This window comes from Syngnathoides biaculeatus, chromosome 4, assembly GCF_019802595.1.
Source record: "Syngnathoides biaculeatus isolate LvHL_M chromosome 4, ASM1980259v1, whole genome shotgun sequence".
Lineage (NCBI taxonomy): Eukaryota > Metazoa > Chordata > Actinopteri > Syngnathiformes > Syngnathidae > Syngnathoides > Syngnathoides biaculeatus.
In genome coordinates, this window is record NC_084643.1 from 2564243 (window position 1) to 2584370 (window position 20128).

The 20128-nt window shown below is 46.5% G+C and overlaps 2 protein-coding genes across 4 annotated transcripts; one reads left to right on the forward strand and one right to left on the reverse strand.

The window, feature by feature from the left end:
- Positions 1-1625: 1625 nt before the first annotated feature.
- hpdb (4-hydroxyphenylpyruvate dioxygenase b) lies at positions 1626-7733 on the forward strand. The gene is made up of 14 exons (XM_061818179.1): positions 1626-1803; positions 1937-1963; positions 2034-2096; positions 3406-3510; positions 3708-3750; positions 5493-5575; positions 5653-5742; positions 5819-5922; positions 6013-6090; positions 6510-6672; positions 6793-6864; positions 6970-7092; positions 7159-7275; positions 7350-7733. Exons 1-14 carry the CDS (start codon positions 1801-1803, stop codon positions 7458-7460), a joined length of 1182 nt encoding a protein of 393 aa, XP_061674163.1. The 5' UTR covers positions 1626-1800; the 3' UTR covers positions 7461-7733.
- LOC133499817 (histone-lysine N-methyltransferase SETD1B-like) lies at positions 7625-19698 on the reverse strand. 3 transcript variants are annotated; one of them, XM_061818177.1, is made up of 18 exons: positions 19602-19698; positions 19218-19370; positions 19025-19129; positions 18148-18418; positions 17941-18053; positions 15766-16740; positions 15109-15645; positions 14933-15031; positions 14807-14867; positions 14513-14730; positions 14078-14180; positions 13610-14002; positions 12569-13522; positions 10660-10814; positions 10466-10582; positions 9319-9438; positions 8569-8706; positions 7625-8498 (listed from the first exon to the last, which is right to left on the reverse strand). In XM_061818177.1, the coding sequence occupies exons 2-18, from the start codon at positions 19353-19355 to the stop codon at positions 8325-8327; spliced, it is 4671 nt and encodes a 1556-aa protein (XP_061674161.1). In that variant the 5' UTR covers positions 19356-19370; positions 19602-19698; the 3' UTR covers positions 7625-8324. The 3 variants fall into 3 exon arrangements, with proteins under 3 accessions (XP_061674161.1, XP_061674160.1, XP_061674159.1); XM_061818176.1 differs by lacking the exon at positions 19602-19698 and having other exon boundaries at positions 14813-14867; positions 19218-19549; XM_061818175.1 differs by lacking the exon at positions 19602-19698 and having other exon boundaries at positions 19218-19549.
- Between the last annotated feature and the right edge of the window lie 430 nt (positions 19699-20128).

The following is a 20128-nucleotide window of genomic DNA, read 5'->3' on the forward strand; positions in this document are numbered from 1 at the left end:
TGTTTTTTGCCAAATGCGTCAGACTTGTCCAAGAGAGAGGTCTCAACTATTTCACGCAAGGATATGTGCACGGAATTAAGATTTTGGACGGAGCAGGATGCAATTTCGGAGTTACAGCGAAACGTTGGCGATCGATTCAAAAAAGTTCGACGCCTCACAAACTTCATATTGAAATCCAACAGGATAAAGTAGTGGAATCGTACTGCACATGTAAAGCAGGGTGAATACTTTTTACTTGGAAAGATCACGAGTAAAATCATTGTAGTTTTTATACGTAAGTAAGTAGGTGTATTCATTTGACTTGGCACGTAATCAAACCCAGTGCTCCGTCTTAAAAGTCCGATGTGGTACAAATAGGCAAATAGACATTTCTCTTGCATGACGTCGCACATTTACGTATCACTAACCTGACTCTTCGGCATAAAACATGACACACTTAATTCAGCCGGTTAGTGATACACAAACAAAGTAAAAGTTGTTCTCCTGTGATGTATAAAGCACTGATAATAATGAAATCAAACTCAGAGAAGATACTTCTCCCTCACTTACCTTCGAAAATTCGGCCTTGTGTTTGTTGATATTGTTCACATTTATTTGTATGTGCGTTCTTCCGCAAGTCTTAATCCATCGTAGACACTTCGTCAACTGTGTTTTAAGATTTGGGAAATGAATCAAGCGGGCCCCTTGTAACATAGCAGGGTTAACTTTCATCAGAATTGCACGTTCCCTAAGCGCACCTGAGGACCATTTTCTTTGTAACATTAACTTTTCCAAGCGCACGCTACTGACAACCAGCATTGCTTGTGGGACAATACGGCGAGAGCGGCGTGTCAAACCAGAGGTTAAGACAACGTGGCTATCTGATTGGCCATTATTGTACGAGTGATTGTCAGGTCGGAAAGGCCCATTGTCACTGTTGGACATTATTGCAGTACTACTCACTTTAAATTGCTTGCATTTCTTCAAGACTCTGCACCATTTGCACAATGGTCGCTGGATCAGATTATCGCTCTTTTAGACATTTCACACTCTCAAAAGCATTTTGTGTCTAAATGGCTGTCTGTCGTCGCACAAGAGCGGCTCCAACTCCCGGAGAAAGATCCCTTCTGAATCAGATGATTCTGATTGTGACTTGAATGAACGTGTGAATTTTGAGCCCCTCAGTTGTCTAGAATGTAAGTGAAAAGGAAAGACATTTTGAGGTTTGACACGGACAATTTGGATCGGTAACGCTGCGGGCTTTTCCCCGGAGACGCCATCTGTCAGCCAACCAATCGGAGCCCTGAACGAGTGAGCCTCCTTCTTGCTGCTAAACAGAAACACATGGCCTTAAATTTTAAGAAAACCTATGCGTGTATTTTTAAGACCGCGTGCACAAACATTTTCGCTCTCTCTCTCAAGCGTGCAGCCAGGTGCTTGTCTGTTTGTTTCCACCTTGGGTCTTATTTATGAAATATTGATAAGGGTTTAGAATGAAACCAGCAGAACAACTTTTCAAATTAGTGGGAATTGCCCGTATGTTTACTTTCAACAGCTGTAAGACAATGACTGAGTTTATCTTGTCTGCGATGTCAATTTGGGAACTCGCGTGTGTTGAATGCAGCGTATATTTTGACATAAATTAGATAATCATCATTGCATAACAAAGTGGGAGGCGTAAAACTTGTGCAGTTTCCCGCATCTCCTCTTCCTCCTCCTCCTCGTCGTCGTCGTCGTAAATCTCCTCCTCACCGTTTGAGGATGGCTTTATAAGGTGGTTCCTGTAAGTTTTTCACTGCAGAGAAAGTCAGCAGGGGCAACATGGTGAGTAAATTCTGACACCTCCTTTCAAACAAAACAAACACCTTGCAGTTTCATTTAAAGCTGACTTTGCATGATAATTTGCCTCCAGTTTATTTTTAATAAACTAAATAGTGTGATGCCTTTTTGTTTGCAGACGACATACACGGACAAAGGCGAGAAGGTGGGGAAAATGGATTTCTCTCTGCATTTCCGAGTCACCGCTGAGCAATTTTTGTGTTCTTCTTCTGCAGCACGAGCAAGGACAATTCCTCTGCTTTGATCACTTGACGTTCTGGGTGGGGAATGCAAAACAGGTACGCGATCGCAACACATCTTTCCCCCAACGGAAGTCGAGAAAACATTTAGAAGAACCGCTGACTTCACGCAATATTTTCTATCAAACGGGTTCCGAAGCAATGTGCCAGGTCCGGTGTTGCCACCTACTTCATTGATTACTTTATTTTAAAAAGTAACTTGGTTAGATTACATCCATCCACCCAATTTCGTAGCCGCTTATCTTCACGAGGGTCGCGGGGAGTGCTGGAGCCTATCCCGGCTGTCAACGGGCAGGAGGCGGGGTACACCCCGAACTGGTCGCCAGCCAGTCGCAGGCCACATGGAGACAGACGACAGCCGGACTCACGATCACACCAAGGGGCAATTTAGAGTGTCCAATTAATGTTGCATGTTTTGGGGATGTGGGAGGAAACCGGAGTGTCCGGGGAAAATCCCACGCAGCCACGGGGGGGACCATGCAAACGCCATACTGGCGGGTCAGGGATTGAACCTGGGACCTCAGAACTCTGTGGCCAAGGCTTTACCAGCTGTACCACCGTGCCCCCCTCACAATCACACCTAGGGGCAATTTAGAGTGTCCAAATAATGTTGCATGTTTTTGGGATGTGGGAGGAATACGGCGTGCCCGGGGAAAACCCACCCAGGCACGGGGAGAACATGCAAACTCCACACAGGTGGGGGGCGGGATCGAACCCTAGACCTCAGAACTGTGAAGCCAACACTTTACAGCTGAGTCACCGTGCTACTAGTTAGATTACAGGTAACACAAAATGCTTTTTGAGATTGGGTCTGATGCTTCTTCAAATGACAGTCACAAACGATAACTTGTTAAGATTCAGTAGTGACTATTAGTGATATGATGAGTGAACTAGAAAAGGTGGCGGCTTCTGTTGCTCGTTACTCAAAAGTTTTGTGAGGTGTCCACGGCATCACTGCTTACAACAATATAAACATTTCATTTTGCGTGTGTATGTGTCCTGGGTATTTTTTTGTTTTTGTTTATTTCTGGGGAGGGGCATTTTTTTACTCTGATTATCAAGGTAAAATGCAACAGGCAAAGATTTGCACACAGTTCATTAATGTGCATATTTATGGCAACATTGAATTAATGTGAGATCAGTTTTGAGCATTACGTTTCCTCCCTCGGTTTGTGGACGTCTACGCGCTCAGCAACACTTTTGCTTGAGGGGTGGGGCCAAGATGTGAAGTCAAAGGTCGCGATTTATCCTTCACGAGGCCTCCCCGACCACCAGCGGTGGCGCAGCCCGTCACTTTCAAACCTAGCACTTCATTTGTGCCGCCAAACATAAATCCTTTTTTCTGTAGGCGGCGTCGTATTACTGCAACAAACTGGGATTCGAACCGTTTGCTTACCAAGGCTTGGAGACGGGCAGTCGCGACGTCGTGTCGCACGTGGTCAAGCAAGGAAAGGTGAGGAGACGTTCAAGGACGCCACGTCGGCCCCCGCTAAAGATCCCGAAATGCAATAGATGACGTTTGAGTCATGTACATTTCAACAGCATTTCTGACATTGATAGTTCTTCATAAGACCTTTTGAAATAATAATAATAATAAGGAACTGCGTACAGTTTTTTTGTGCGCTGATGATTGATTTCTTGCTCTCGCAGATTATTTATGTATTCTCGTCTGCCCTCAATCCTGGAAACAAAGGTACACCAACTGCCTTTGCATTCATTCACAGATGAAGATGAGTTGTTTTATTTTAATTTATGTTGCATTAAATTTTCGTGATTTGCTCGATTAAGCGACCTGCCGAGCACATGTCATAACGGAATGAAAATACATTATTTAAAGGGGAAGTCTGGTGGTTTGGATTAACACTGTATCCGATAGGTCACCTCATATATCCTATACCTTGAAATTTTTAGGTTAATCCTCTATGATTTAATGTTTTTTTGAGAAGATTTTTATCGGCAATTACCATTTTGGCGAGTCAGGTGACCTACGTGCGCGGATGTGACGTATTACGTGCGCAAACAACAGAAATCATCGCCGGTTTGTAGTGTCTTCACATGTGGTGCCGCCATGATGGGACACGGTTGCAGTAGCCAAGTACGACGGTCGTTATTCTGTATCAAGGTCCAGAAAGTGCGCCACGTGGGCCGGAGCGATCCACAGGTGTTCCACCGTCAGCGTGGTCGGTTTTTGAGCACAGTTGAAGAGATGATGCGTATCGTGGTGGGGCGACGACACGCAATGGGCATTTATCGACGATGTTGTTGTCTAGTCGATGCTGATAGTTGTTGAGCTTGTGACACCAGCCCGAACGGAGTTGCGATAGCGTCGCTCTCACGGGCCGCGGGAGTCGTCTTCGGGATTCGGCTACTGGAGGCGGGTAGCCGCCCAACACGATGTTGGGTTTGTAGCCGAGAGGCCGCGCCTGTAGTCCTCTGCATTGCCGGACGGCCGATGAAAGTACTGCTCTATCGGACACGCTAAAATTGCTTACTCTATCGTGACATGTACAGTGGCATGTTCTGCCCAGTAACAAAAAGAATCATTTAAGGACCAGAAACCGGAGTGCCCGGAGAAAACCTACAACATGCAAACTCCACAATTCTCCACACCAACAAAACTCCACAAAAATCAAACCCGGGTCCTCAGAACTGCAAGGCCAACGCTCTATCAGCTGTGCTACCGTGCCGCTGTTGTGGAGGCAGTATTAACTTGCACCAAGCCAAAGATTATTTCATTCTCACTTGGACCATGGCCACGCCTGTTGGCTAAAACGACCTTTCCCCAAAATACAAGGCCGACCTTTCACTGATGGGTTCTACCATCCTTCATGGCCACGAGAGCTGTCCTCAGTGCAGTCCTCCGCTGGCTGGCCTAAACGCACTCCAAAATCGATAGGATGGATGAATAGTGTGTCCCGCGCGTGTAGTCAGACTGGCGTCATTCCCGTCCAAAAAACCATCCGAATATTGAACATTATTTACAGCCACAGGCTCAAATCTGTATGGACGTATTCCTCCGTCTTCCCGATCAACCGATACTGCTATTTCTTCATCAGATGAGGGCAAATCCGAGAAATCAGCGCTGGCCATAATTGTGTCCCAATGTAAGCGAGCCTTTGTTGCGGCACTTAAAACGTACATGTTTATGTAGGTCATGTGACTCGCCAAAATGGGGGCGCCCATGAAAATTCGTAATTGCCGATTAAAAATCTTCTCCAAAAAACATGAAATGGTATCAAATTAACCTCAAATTTTCAAGATGGAGTACTTATTATGTGACCTATGGGATACATTGTTAATCCAATTGACCGGACTTCTCCTTTAAAGCTTGCGTCTTTACATTGAGCAAAAGTCTATTTTCACAGTGTTGACTAAAGATAAAAACTAAGGTGTCTTTCTTTCTTTCTTTTTTTTTGACTTGTTCCTCTTCTTCAGAGATGGGAGCTCATTTAGTCAAGCACGGGGACGGCGTGAAAGATGTCGCGTTTGCGGTGGAAAACTGTGACTCCTTAGTGCAGGTAGTGCGCATCGTCTTCGCGGGGTCTGACTCTCGACTTTCAGCTGAACGAAAATCCGCCCGACTGACGTTGGACAGAAAGCCAAAGAGCGAGGAGCCGTAGTCTTAAAAGAGCCCTCCACCCTGCGGGACGAGCACGGCGAGGTTCGACTTGCTGTGCTGCAAACAGTAAGGCGACAGCCGCTCGGGAAGCGAAATATTGTATATCAGAAAGCTCCATAACGTCGCTTTCCAAATGCAACAGTACGGCGACACCACGCACACCTTGGTGGAGCGGGCGGGTTACCGTGGGCTCTTTCTGCCAGGCTTCCAAGCGCCTCTATTCAAGGACCCCTTACTGGCCACGTTGTGAGGATCCCTCACATTTTGCTGACAAATAAATTCGTTCAAATGTGTCGAAAAGTTCCACATGAGCTCCCTTTGGACCTTTTTCTGCAGGCCGGAGGGAAAACTGGACTTCATTGATCATGTTGTGGGAAACCAACCAGAGGAGGAGATGGTTCCAGTGGTGGATTGGTGATTGTTTACTTATTTCCAAAAATGCTGTGTTTAGAGGTTTCCTCGCGGTGGGCTAATTATACCTTCGCAGTTCTGATGGTTACAGTGGTCTGAGTCTGAACTGAGCCAGTGAGTCCTGGTACTGTTCATCAGGGAACAGCGTGACCTTGCGCTTTTCTCTCATCCCTGTCCACATCTGGACCGCGTTTTTGACCGAGGCCGTTCTCCAAATGCGGCTTGTGATTGGTGGATTGCTGCTGGGGAAGGGGGGTGTCGGCTGCAGATTTTTCGGTGTCCGCTGTCATTTAGCTCGTTCGGGAATAATTCTGCATAGTATCCATTAAACAGTAACAGGCCAGAAAGACCCAGTAGTTCATCCGGTATCTTTTGGCTGACCTCCCCATGTGTTTCTCCGCCACCGCTCCAACACACAAAAGGTACCAGAAGAACCTTCTCTTTCACCGCTTCTGGTCGGTGGATGACAAGCAGATGCAGACGGAGTTCAGTTCTCTGCGCTCCATCGTGGTGGCCAACTACGAAGAGACTGTCAAGATGCCCATCAATGAGCCCGCCATGGGCAAGAGGAAGTCTCAAATCCAGGTTCGCGGCGTCATTCCAACCAGTTCAAGTCACGACATCGATGCATTGTCGTCTTTAGGTTAGTTTAGTAAAAAAGGAAAATAAAATCAAACTTACTGTACTTTATGTGTTGAATTGCAGGAGTATGTGGAGTATTACGGTGGCCCAGGAGTGCAGCACATTGCCATGAACACATCGGATATTATCACAGCTGTGAGTCGATAAAAGCGTAAAAGCCGCCATTGCGCTACGGGAAGACATTTTCCGCCCATTTTTCAAAAACTTTACCGTTCCCTTATATGATGGACATATTTGCAGATTCGCAACCTCAAAAAGCGCGGGACAGACTTTATGTCCGTGCCCGACACGTATTACCAACAACTGAGGGAGAAGTTAAAAGACTCCAAGGTGAAAATCCCAGAAGACCTGGATGTCCTGCAGGTGTGATGAAGCCAACGCGCTAAACAGGTTTTCCACACCTTGGCAACATGTTTTCCTTCTTTACAGGAACTGAAGATCCTGGTGGACTATGACGACAACGGCTACTTACTCCAGATCTTTACCAAACCGGTCCAGGACCGCCCCACGGTCTTCTTGGAAGTCATTCAGAGACATAACCACCAAGTGAGGACACTTCTGGCCGTCTAACTTTTCTGACTAGCGCTGGCTGACATTTGTTGTAAATTTTCATTCCACAGGGCTTCGGTGCAGGAAACTTCAAATCTCTTTTCGAAGCCATCGAAGCAGACCAACACGCTCGAGGAAATCTGACCGTCCTTATGCCCAACAGCGCGTCCGAGAGGTTGTGAGCTCCAGTTTACCCTTGTGGGCTGTTTCGTCGTCATCAATCAATGTAGTCTTTTTACATTTGAGTGTTTTGCACATGTCAGGTGGCGAAGCGCAACGCAAACGCACGCGCGTACTTGTATATTACTGAGGTGAGCTTAACTCAAAGAAAACACGATGGAAGGTGTCATCACCAAAAAAAGGTGCATTATCATTTGTAACAGATAATAATGTACAATAATATTTGGAGGAATGTATCAAATAAAAAAAAACAGGCTGCTGAAACTATCTGTACTGTGATGCACAACCACAGATACTCTATTCATATACCGTAATTCCCGGCCTACAGAGCGCACCTGGTTATAAGTGCCGGTACACAGAAAGAGTTTAACGCTATCGCGGCACTAACGCTAGCGCCGAGCGAGAGTTAAACTCTCTCTGTGTACCGAGGTGTATAACCAGCTGTGCTAACGCTAGTGCCGAGCTGACGCTAGCGCCGAGCTAATGGTAGCGCTGAGCTACTTCCGAGCTAACGCTAGCACCGAGCTAGCGCCGCATAAACTGGAGGGTCGAAAGCATGTGAAAAAAGTCGCCGCTTGTAGGCCGGAAATTACGGTCGTCATAACATGCCTCTTCGAATCCTTTGCCAGTAAGCTTGGACATACATTGATGAACCAAAAGTCTGGAAAGTCCTGTTCATTTATCGTTTCATACTTGACACAATAGCTTACGTGCTGGTTGGGAAAGTTCACTCGCTCCTCTTGGTGCATTTCTCGGGTTATTTTTCACCTTCAAGAGAGCTGCCGCAAACCTTTGAACGTCATTGAAAAGGTTCCTCTTCAGTGTAGCGAAGACAATGTGGGCTAAAAAGAACTTTCCAGAACGGATCAGTTCAAAGAGCCTCGACAGCTTTCAGCGCCACACAAACAAGGAATCTTTTTGTCCTCAATGGGAAACTTGTAGTCGTACGTGAGTTCTTCGTCGATGCCTATCGGCTGCCGCGAGTAAATCACGATCTTCTTTTGAGACTCCACCGTGATTATCTTTGCGTAGCAGTTCGGCTGCAAGACAAGTCGGCACTCGTGACGTCGGGATTCGGGGAGAAAGCCGGCGGTAGCGAGTCGTACTCACGTTGCAGCTGTGGTTGATGAATCGGGATAAATTCCCGCACGTTGTGGCATCGATGATGGTGTTGTGATCCACGCGGAACAAATAGCTGCTTCCGATGCCCGCCTCCTCATATCTGCGCTCTCTCATGTCAGCAACGTTCTGAGGAGAACACCACGTGCAAATGAAGTCATTTTGCAACATGAGCGTTGACAATCACTGAAACCGCTTGATGTTGGTCTGGGTATCTTTCCGCCATTCCTTTTGGCCTTAATAAGACCACACGCTCGATGGCGGAAACGTCGCTGATCAGACGCTCAAACGGTGACATCGCAAAGTTTCAGTGACGGGAAAGCACAGGCGCTGCTACGGGTTCTATAATTATAGAGGAAAGCGCTTCGTAGTCCATAGATTTCAAAATATTGGGGGGATTTTTCTGACTTTTTCTGTCGAGACGTCGATATACATTTTGGTGATGACTGATTGTAGTTTTGTGAGTGAAGTTAGCGTAAACACGACTCTCCAATGAAATTGAACACGTTTGATGTCATGGCGACTCGCTGGCGTCTCCATGAGACATCTCCGCAACCAGCGGAGACTCCAGTCGCCATCAGGTCGCCACCTATTCTCCAGGACAGTGAGATTGGACTCTGCACTCCGTCAAAAGCGTCCTCTAATGAGTTGAGCTCGTGAGAACACGCAAACTCTTTGAAAACGGGATTGTTTATAGTGCGGAGAGCTTGGGGGGGGGGACACAATATATTTTTTCCTCACCTGTCTGATAACATGGCCGACATACTCGACGATCATCTCGTCTGCTCCAATGGCCTCCATGGCAAACAGACCCCAATCGTGGATTGGACTTCTGCTGAAACGAATCCTCTTCTTCCGGAACTGAAGGGTGAAAATATCACTTGTAGGACCGTATTTTCCGCACTATAAGGCGCACGTAAAAGCCTTTAATTTTCTCAAAAGCCGACGGGGCGCCTTATAACCCGGTGCGCCTTATATGTGGATCAATATTGAGCCTCTTGTGCAGCTCCATCTAATGGATGCATAACGTAACCCCAGCCTCTACTGTAGCGTCTATTCTATGCGCCTTATAATGCGGTGCGCCTTATATATGAAAAGTTTTAAAATTGGCCGTTCATTGAAGGTGCGCCTTATAGTGGGAAAAATACGGTAAATACTTTATGAAGGTCATGTTTCTTCTGATTAAAAACAAAAAAATATAGAAACATTTGACCACCAAGTAGCATCATTATTAACAGAGTGATTTAAAAACATCTACAGTCTACACAACAGGTGTCAAACTTAAGGCCCGGGGGCCGAATCCGGCCCCCTACATATTTTTTTTGTGCCCTGTGAAGTCAAATCATGTGTATAAACTTCGATGTTTTTTTTTTTTTAAAAGCTGTTCCAAAATTTCTAATAATCATGTCTTAAATGATATTGTTAAGATATTGCAAGTATTTTTATGTTACCAAACATTAACAAGAGGATTTCTGATTCCAAAACTAGTTATCAATTTCATGTGTAAAATATGATGAGGTGGTTAAAGATTTTTCTGGTTTCACTGTCATAAAAGCTCTCTCTGGGAAGCCATATCAAAAATGTGGCCCGTGACAAAAAGGAGTTTGATGCCCCTGGTGTACACAAATACAAGGTTTTTAAATATTATAAAACAGACCAAGACAGATCATTTGAAACCTTTTTCCGCTATTAGTGTGACCGGTACAACTTCATGATCTTTTTCAAGAGAACCAATACTAAACAACTGAAGCAATGTGGTTGCACACCCGCTTATAAGTGAGACGTGGCTAACCCGAACCTTCATTTATAGTCCTCCATTACTACAGTCCATGCTTCATTTTAAAGTTGTCAAGTGTTTGTTTGTGTGTGCAAGGTTTATTTTGCAAACCTTGAGTTGGTTAAACTTGACCAGGTCACCGTCGCAGCTGAAAGACGACAAGAGACGACGCTGCTCTGACCTGAAGTCTGACCCGGCACGAAGTGCCGTCGACTGCGTCACAAGTCCCTGTTTGGACGCCACACACGCTTTGGTGACATTTTGCGACGCACACAAACGATATCACAATTTGCTGCGCCGGATACCCGAGCGGCTGTCGACTGAAGCTCGGTGGCCCGGTTGAGGTACTCGACTTTATCCCTCCGGCTGATTTTGTAGAACCCCTCGCTGCGAGCGGAGCCCGTGACGTGGTTCTGCTGCCATGATTGTCGTCCTTCGCTCTTTTCTGTAACTTTGGTCAGTGAGGAGCAGTTAAGCACGTAAAACACAAAGCGACCCGTGATCAGGTCGATGGGGAGTAACGGAATACGTGGAACGGTGTTGCGTAATCAATATACCACAACATGTGACTGTAATCCAGTACAGCTACAGAAAAAAAAATACACATGCATTTATTAAAAAAAGACTTGTTTTCTTTTGAAAAGAGGGGATTTCAACTTTCGCCAACTTTCAACCAACTCTATTGGAATATATTTTTACCTGGCAATTACACCGGAGAATTGTATTTTCATTCATCTATTCTATGTGTCCCAAATAGTGTAAAGATAATTATCTGATTTATACTGTGTACTATTGTGATTAGTACTATTATCCAGACCGCTTATCCTCACAAGGGTCACAGGAGAACCGGAGCCTATCCCAAGCTAGCTTCAGGCGAAAGGCGGACGATAGCCTGAACTGTCGCAGAGCAGATATCAACCCCATCACTGAGCGGGAATCGATCCCACGCTGCCCATACAAAAAACAGGCATGTGTACCACTACACCGTCAGTGTGGTCACATGACTTGCATTGTGACTGTCAAATTGGTGGCCACCAAAAATGTTAAATGGGAATTCCGGTGGTTTGCATTAACAATGTATCCAATAGATTATGTAATATGTACTCTATCTTTACAATGTGATCTGAAATCCTCTTTCATTTAATGCTGGTTTGAGAAGATTTTTATCGACAATTACGAATTTTCAGGGGCGCCACCATTTTGGCGAGTCACATGACCTACGTGCGCGGATGTGACGAGTGAGGTGCCGCACCACAGTCTCGATTACATGGGACACCGTGAGGACCAGCGCTGAGTTCTCAGATTTATCCTCATCTGATGAAGAAATAGCAGCATCGGTTGATCCGGAAGACGGAAGAATACTTTCATACAGATTTAAACCTGCGGCTGTAAATAATGTTGAATATCCGGATGGTTCTTCAGGCGGAATGACGCGGAGTCGGACGAGCGGCGGAGCCATGAGCTTGCTCCCTCGCCGAGCCCCAGAGCTCGCTTGGCCGAGGAGCTCGCTCCAGTGCTCGGCGGTGAGGCGTGACCTTGCTCCCCGCCAAGCTCCGGAGCTCGCTCGGCCGCGTGCTCGTCAGACTCCGCGTCATTCCGCCCAAAGAACCGTCCGAATATTCAACATTATTCACAGTCGAGCTCCCCTCCTTGCTCGGTGGTGAGCGAGCTAACGGCTCCGCCGCTCGGCGGCATTATTTACAGCCACAGGTTCAAATCTGTATGGACGTATTCCTCCGTCTTCCCGATCAACCGATACTGCTATTTCTTCATCAGATGTGGATAAATCCGAGAAATCAGCGCTGGGCATAAATGGCGTCCCATGTAATCGAGCGTAAAACATCACATCCGCCCACGTAGGTCATGTGACATGAAAATTCTTAACTGTCGATAAAAATGTCATCAAAACACTATTAAATGAGAGAGGATTTAACATCACATTGTCAAGATAAAGTACATATTACATGACCTATTGGATGCATTGTTAATGCAAACCACCGGAATTCCCTTTTAATAATTTGTATTCCACAAACACAATACTGTATTAACGAGAAGACCATGTTTACACCAGTAGGAGGAAAATCTAGCTTGGGTTTAATTCCCCTTTAAGACTGGTTGCACGTGGAACCCAACGACCACATGCGAAAACAAAACACAACTTTTTTTTTTAATATTCCTTCATGCTGATAATGAAGTGGAAAGAGGAAAGGATATGAGGATGGTGTACCCACAGGGTTCGGCTGAACCGACCCCGGCCACCGTCCTGCTCTTGCAGCCTTTCATGAGCGCGCTGCAGCAGCCTCCCGTCCTCCTCATCCAGACCGTCCTTCCAGATACTATGAAGTATCCTCCTCTCCTCCCGCACCGAACGCCAACTGGGAGGACGACGACGACGGCGCGAGCGGCGTCTCCTCCAAGCGCTTTTTATTCTCTTGCACCTTTTACTCCTGTTTTTGGTTACTCGCTCGCTTCCGTCGTAGAGCAGAGCCGGCGTGTTCTCCAGTCCTTGAAGAGGTGCCGCTCTCCTGCCTGACCATGTTCTTACTCCTCCGCCGTCAGATGAAGATTCAGAGAGGTCACGCGGGGATGACCTTCCAAGGGATTTGTGGCATAAAAGAGCTTGAGAGGTCTTCAGCCTTTTAGGCTTTCGTCTGTGGACTGAGGCTCTTGGTTTTCGACGGCTATCTCTTCCAGGCGTCTTTGGTGCTAATATACTAAACGGATTGCGGTAGAGTGAGGAATGAGCCCCAACTTTTGTAAAATGTGAGTATGTTACCCTGGCGTTCACCGCTGTGACGCTCTCATGTCCCGGACTTGTCGAGACCCAGACGTCTCTGTTCGGACTCCATGCGCTTGTGTCTTCTCTACCTGGAGTTCTGGGTGTTTCCAGGAGTAACAAGGATGACGGCAAGTGGAAGTCACTGAGAACTGACGACAGGTTGTCGTCTCCTGATTCTTCACTTCCTGATTGAAGCGCTACGCCCTCGCCTGGAGTGTGAGGTCGTTGGACCTCCTCCATCACAACTGGAGAAGTCGCTTTGCTTGTGATGGAAAGGTCCGGATCGGTGTCAGTAAAGCAGCCGGCCGGAGTGAGAGGTCTCAAGGTGTAGTCTGGAGATCTCGAGGGCAAATCACGGCTCTCTGTCTCCGCATCAAGTTCAAGACCCGCTGATAAAGAGATGGTTGACAAGACCAGAATACAGAACTTGACCTTATTGATGCAGATAATTATTTCAGTCATGCTAAAACAATTACCTGGAAGTCCGACACGTGTCGGGGACGGAAGCTCCTGGGGCTTGATGGTATGAAGCTCCATCATGACGCGCTCCCGGTGGTTCACCTCTGCTTTCTCACTCGAACCCATATCTGACAAGTCTAGATTCAGCTGAGCGCCAGGAGTGGGAGGGGCTGAGGGCGTCAGAGGGGGCTCGAGCTCCATGCACTCCTCATCTGATGATATTACGATGCAGTCCCAACCTTCACCATCCTTCACGTTATCTCCCAAATCATCAGCAGCGGGAGCGGCGTCGTCGTCTTCAGAGCTGAAGTCAGAGTAGGAAGACTCATCAAAGCTCTCTGAAGTCAAAGAGTCAGAGGAGTCTGCGTCGGATGAGCAGTCCTCCGAGGATCTGCACTCTGAATATGTTTCTACGAAGGCAAAACATTTGGTAAACATATTGAAAGGTAGCAGTAGCACGCACATACAGAAAGCTTTCCACCTACCACTACCAGAGGAGAGAAATTCACTAGGAACCGGAGATGCGTCTTCAGCCTCAAAGTGTTTTTCAGTCTCCTTTTCGTTTTTCTGATGATCGGTTCTCTCGCGCTGAGACAGAAATGCGATCATCGTCAATGTTTGGTCTGCTTGTTAAGGTCAAAGATGCTCAGATGACAAAATACAACTTTTGCAACGCCCAAGAATTGCTGTTCCAAACCACGTCAAGGTTTTGTTTTCTACAATTTACGGACACAACCTTTGGGGGACACTTCTTTTAATCAATTAATATTGTCTTGGCTAATTTATTTATTGCACATCGATCAGTAGGAGTATATTTGCTCAGTCAGTATTTTAAGTCATACATTTGGAAATGCAACAGAAATCCAAACAACCAATGACGGAATTCTTTCAGGTGACTTTTCATGGACCAGCTTATTTACCATCCCGAGTACTTGACCGTCCGCGGGTTCAGCCAGTTGCTCTTTTTCTGTCACGATTTCCCTTTCATCTGCTCGATGCACATTGTGTTCTACGTTTCTGTCATCATCATCATCATCATCATCATCATCATCATCACTATCAAGATCAAGTGGTCTTGCGTGTCTGCGTTTACGCCTCTCAAATGTTGGTTCTATCTTATCGGCGCTTTGGCTTTCATCTAAATGCAAAAAGAAGAATGTTAGTCCTGAAGTAGTCCAGGGGTTGAAATTCATTTTTGAAAATAAATAACTTACCGTCACCTTTATTTTCGATCACTTCTAATGTTGCCGGATTGTCACCTGTTTTCTTCTTAATCTGCATCGCAAAACTTAATTTCAGTGTTCAGTTGTGTAATGTACGAGAAATCTGATAACGCTTACCCTGAAGGAGGGCAGCGGTGGTTTCTTGCTCGGCCCATTGGTGTAATTCAGAGGATTTATACATTTGGTTTTCTTATCATTCAAAGGCAAAATCGGTACCTGGTGGGAGATTTTTAGTCAAAAGGAGGAGTAGCGTACATGGCGAATGGTGGAAACGGGTGGAAAGAAAGGATTACCCTTGTTTTCTTCTCTTGATCGTCCCACCAGTCTTCAAACGCCTTGAATGCGACTCCCTCAATCATTCTACGCGTTATGTCCCGCTTGATAATTGACTTCAGTTCACCCATCAGCACCTCTAAAACTTTTTCAAGTGTTACTCCATAAGGGTTTTGTGTCGTGGGTGGGTTGTGTGGTGCTGGTACTAATGGGTTGCTGCAAGGAGAAGGTGCAGTGGACCAGTGCGGTAGACGTCCAAGACTCGGTGGGTTGCACGGAGGCTGTAAAGATGCGGTGTACCCGTGCACAAGGGGTGGCGTCAAAGGAGGTCGGGGTAGCTGGAAATCAGAAGACGGTGGGATCGAAGCCGGGGGAATCCGGATGGCGACGTGACGGCCTGGAGGAAGCGTCCAGCCTGGAGGTGGAATGGGAATGGTGCCATCTGGCAGGCAAGGTGGCACCGGCACAAATGAAGGTGCGGGGAAACGCAAAGCGGTAAATGCTGGATGGAAAGACGGCGTCAACACTTCAGGGTCCGCATTTGAGAAGGGAAGATCCTGAAACAGACATAAAGAGCGAGCGGAACTGACAAAGAAGAGAAGCTAGCAAGTGTGGGGTACGACTGATAAATGCTTACTTACAAAAATAACACAACTCCTAATGAATAGAATCAATACCTCTGGCGCCTGGGACGGTTCTGCATCTTTCTTCCTCTTTCCATCTCTGCTTCCTTCAGACTGCGTAAACTCAAATGTAGAAGGACACTCGGTATCTCTTTGGGATGTGAGAAAAAAAACAGCTTGGGAAGTTTCATCCTGTTCGAGGGGCGCTTTCGGACTGTCATCCTTCAAATTGTTGTCCTGGCCATCGGACAGCGGCGAGTTCTGCAGTGAAGACGCTGACGTCAGCCTGTCCTGAGAGAAGACTTCAGCCTTGAAAGTGCTTTCAACAATAGTGTCGGACCGTTGGATGTTTGTCAGCAAACTTTGGATGCGGGCGTCTAAAGTCTCCGCCTTCGTTTGGGGGCTTCTGGGGACAACGTTGGCGGGTGACTCTGCGCCGTCTGCTCGGGGGTCGGATGGGAAAGTCACGTTCACGTCTGCCTGCTGGTTGGGTGCCAGGTTGAAGCTGAAGATGCTCCAAGAGTTTTTAGGCAAGGTGTTTGGGGTAGTTGTGCGCACATCCCCAGACTCTGGACCAGGTGATACAAGTTGGAAGGAAGGTTTTGCATGATTTTGAGCAAATGCGATGCCAGTCCTCCCCGTTTGTGCAAGCTTCTGCTTGCTTCTCTGGCCAAACAGCAGGAGGGAAGCCTGAGCTTGGCGCTCCTTTAAATGCAAGTTTACCTCTGAGAATTCACCGACTCCCCGCCGAAACGTCGACAGTTGATGAAGCTCTCTTCTGATTGCTTTGCGAACACTGTAAGTCTGGGGCTCCCCCTGCAGGATGGGAGTACTCTGAAGACTGGAGTAGCACGAGTCCTGGGAGAGGGGAGTGGCAGACGAGCAGGGAGTGCGTGGGGTTCCCTGCGAAAAAGGGCTCAGCCCCAAGCTACGAGGTGTATCCTGACTAATACTGGAATACGCCGTGTCCAGGGAGAGGGGGGTAGAGAGGCTGCCGGGGCTCCCTCGCCCCCGCGGGCTTGAAGTGTACTGAAACAAACAGATGAAGACGCCTTACTTTTGCTTTTGACTCGACTGTGCTGTCTCGACATTGGTCGGCTTGCCTCGGCCGTACAACTCCCCCGGAAAACGAGAACATACTGCTAGAGAGACGAGAGGTACGCAATGCAACTCCCGCTGTGCAATTTGGACGTTCATTTAATGAGAGGCCCGTTATGACAGTGAAACAATACAAATATTTAATTGTCTCATCGTATTTACATCAATTTTTGATCTACTTTTGGAATCAGAAATCAAGGGTGATGTGTTTTTCAACTATTCATGTTTGGTAACACAAAAATGCTTGTAATATCTCAAATATTGATGATGATGCTTGACAATTTGGAATTTTTATACAAATTTTTACAAGAAAAATTGAAATTGACATTCTCGATTTGGATTCGCGGGCCACATGAAATCATGTGGTGGGCCGGATCTGGCCCCCAGCCCTTGTGTTTGACACCTGTGATTTAAAATATGAAGAATCCTATTCACGTAGTTGTTTTGACTCAAGGGACATTTATCCAAGAGGAAGCACTGATTTTCATATCTATAAAAAAAAAGACAAAATATTTCTGTGGAAGTTGAAGGTAAAAAAAAATGCAATTCTTGGCTTACAATAACATCACTTTGATTTGATTTTAGTCAAGGGGAAAATTTGAAAAATTGGAAAAATGACTTTGAAAATTAGATCAACTGGTAAAGCGTTGGCCTCACAGTTCTGTGGACCTGCGTTCGATCCCGGCCCCGCTTGTGTGGAGTTTGCATGTTCTCCCCCGTGCCTGCGTGGGTTTTCTCCGGGCTCGCCGGTTTCCTCCCACATCCTAAAAACGTGCAACATTAATTGGACACTCTAAATTGCCCCGAGGTGTGATTGTGAGTACGACTGTTTGTCTCTATGTGCCCTGCGATTGGCTGCCAACTAGTTCGGGATGTACTCCGACTCCTGCCCCGTTGACAGCTGGGATAGGCTCCAGCACTCCCCGCAACCCTCATGAGGATAAACGGCAAAGAAAATGGATGGATGGATGGATGGATGGACATTGAAAATTAGCGATATTTTTCATCGGAAATTCTCACCCTCGTTCATATGAGACGGTTGCCTGATTGGTTCTTTGACTTCAAATCGGTTGAGCGTGCTTAGCATTCATGCAATTAATAAAACCAAACGGTAGCAAATGGCGCACATACCAGTAAATTGCTGATTAGGTTTGGGAGAATTTGACTTCTGCTTCCCACTGGTAAACTCCACGGGGAGTACAGACCATTGTAGAGCAACTGCAGATAGTGCACCCTCTTTTCACCTGTTGAATCATAATAAAAAATATAATCATAATTTAAAAAAAATCACCATCAAGCTGTAAAATGAAACAAAACTGCAGTCATAAGCCTCCTGACCTTTTGGATCAATTTCCACGTGGATGACGTTCCCCATCACTGACGTTTGGTGGAGGTGGCGAACGCTGTCCTTGGCAGCCCTGACAGTGTCAAAGACAACTCTTGCAACGCCCGAATGCTTCTTGTTCTTTGGGTTGTAGAAGATTTCCACTTGTTCCGGGCGGCCATATTTCCCACACATGCTGGTCAGGAAGGCCTCGTTGACGTTGTCATTCAACCCGCAAAATGTCACTTCTCTGGGGGGGGCGGGCCCGATGTAAAATTCGTCGATCTGAAAGGAGGTGCCCAAGAGAGGAGACGCGTTATTACCACCGCTGACGTTGTTATGAACATGAATTCAAACCCATTCGCGGGCAGCGTCCCATTTTTGCGACATCATGATTTTCACGCATTATATCCTTCAGTATGTCAAAATATTTAAGTGTTTTAATCTGAAGCCATACTTTGGTATCAGAAGAGGATAACTCATCGGTCAAAGTTAGCATGGTGCTATTTCCCTTTCCTTCCTGACCCAACATGGCCGCCTCAAGTACACATGGAGCGTTTTCCAAGAGAAGAAAGGGAGAAAGGTCAGTATGCAACCAAGTTTGTCTTCAAAATGCTAATCCGTCAGTATTATTAATGCGTAAGTGTCGTTCTCGAATAAGAATTAATTAATAAAGATATCTCCAGTATGTGGCACTTCACATAACTGATAACATAACCGTCCCAGTTTTGGGACGCTCCCTGCGAGAGGGTACATCTTGTTTTGTCCTTTGTTTATGCGTTAAACGAAAAAGAAGTGTTAGTTCCTTGATTGTGGCCCGTTGGGAGACTTTTATCTCAATAAGGCAAAAAAAAAAAAATTGCCACCCTGTCCATGAATGGTTAAGGCTACCTTGAAGGTGGGAAGGGAAAGGTCAGCCTTGACGCCTTTGCTCCACATGCGGCGGACGCGCGGGTCCCTCACCGAACCCACCGGAAGCAAACCCAAGTCTTCGACCTGAAGTTGCAAAAAAAAAAAAAAAAAAGAAAACGCAGCTGTCAGGGAGTTGCGACAACGACGACGACGACGCTCGCGAAAGTCTCACGGGGATGTTGAACTGGCGGCCATCGTAGCGGTACACTTTATGCAGTCCTTTTGTCAGGGCGGGATCGATCATCAACTTGCAACTTCTCCAGGGCTCGCGCGCTGATTCGTTCTCTGAAACTTGAGGCTCGCTTTCCATTACATTGGCCAGCACCTGCAAACATATCATTAATATCCACGCACATCTGGATAACTGTCGCTTTTAGCGCGTTTGTTGATCCGTTTTTTTTTGTTTTGTTTTTTTTGGATGGAGGTATACACGCCCCGACAGGTGATGCGGGGATGCGGACCGCAGCATCGCCGACAAAATCTTCCCTCGTCACACTATTAGAAAAGAACAACAACAAAGCCATCACATTCGAATAAAAGCTACAATCGTGCTTACCTAAACCGACATCCTATCCTTTGGCGGACCAACATTTTATTTATTTTTTTTTTCTTTTGTCCGCCAGGTAGCGTACGTCGTCCAGGTTGGTTCACAGATCCATCCGCCGAGACTAAAATAGTTCCGGCAGCCTGGGCGGACGGGCACGCTCGAAGAAAGCGTCGTCAGGCTGGCCTGTACTGTACATCATTTCAGTCGTATTTGCTCGGTACTCTGCAAATATGTGAACAGGAAAATGAATGAAGTAATATGTATCTTTCCGCCGATATACTGCCGCGTACTGAGATACACAGGCTCACTGAGAAGATTTGAAAATACTTTTCGGCTGTATGAATGGTTACAGCTAAGCAAACTTATAATACCTCCCCAATATAGACTGTTTTCGACCACGTGACTACATCCGGGGCACCTGGCCGTGCTGGATGGGTTCACTCTACTGACGTGCCATTCACTCGAATGCTTTTGGTGTCACACAAATGTTCGTACGACTGTTAAAAGTGACGCATGATGGCTAAAAAGACTTTGGA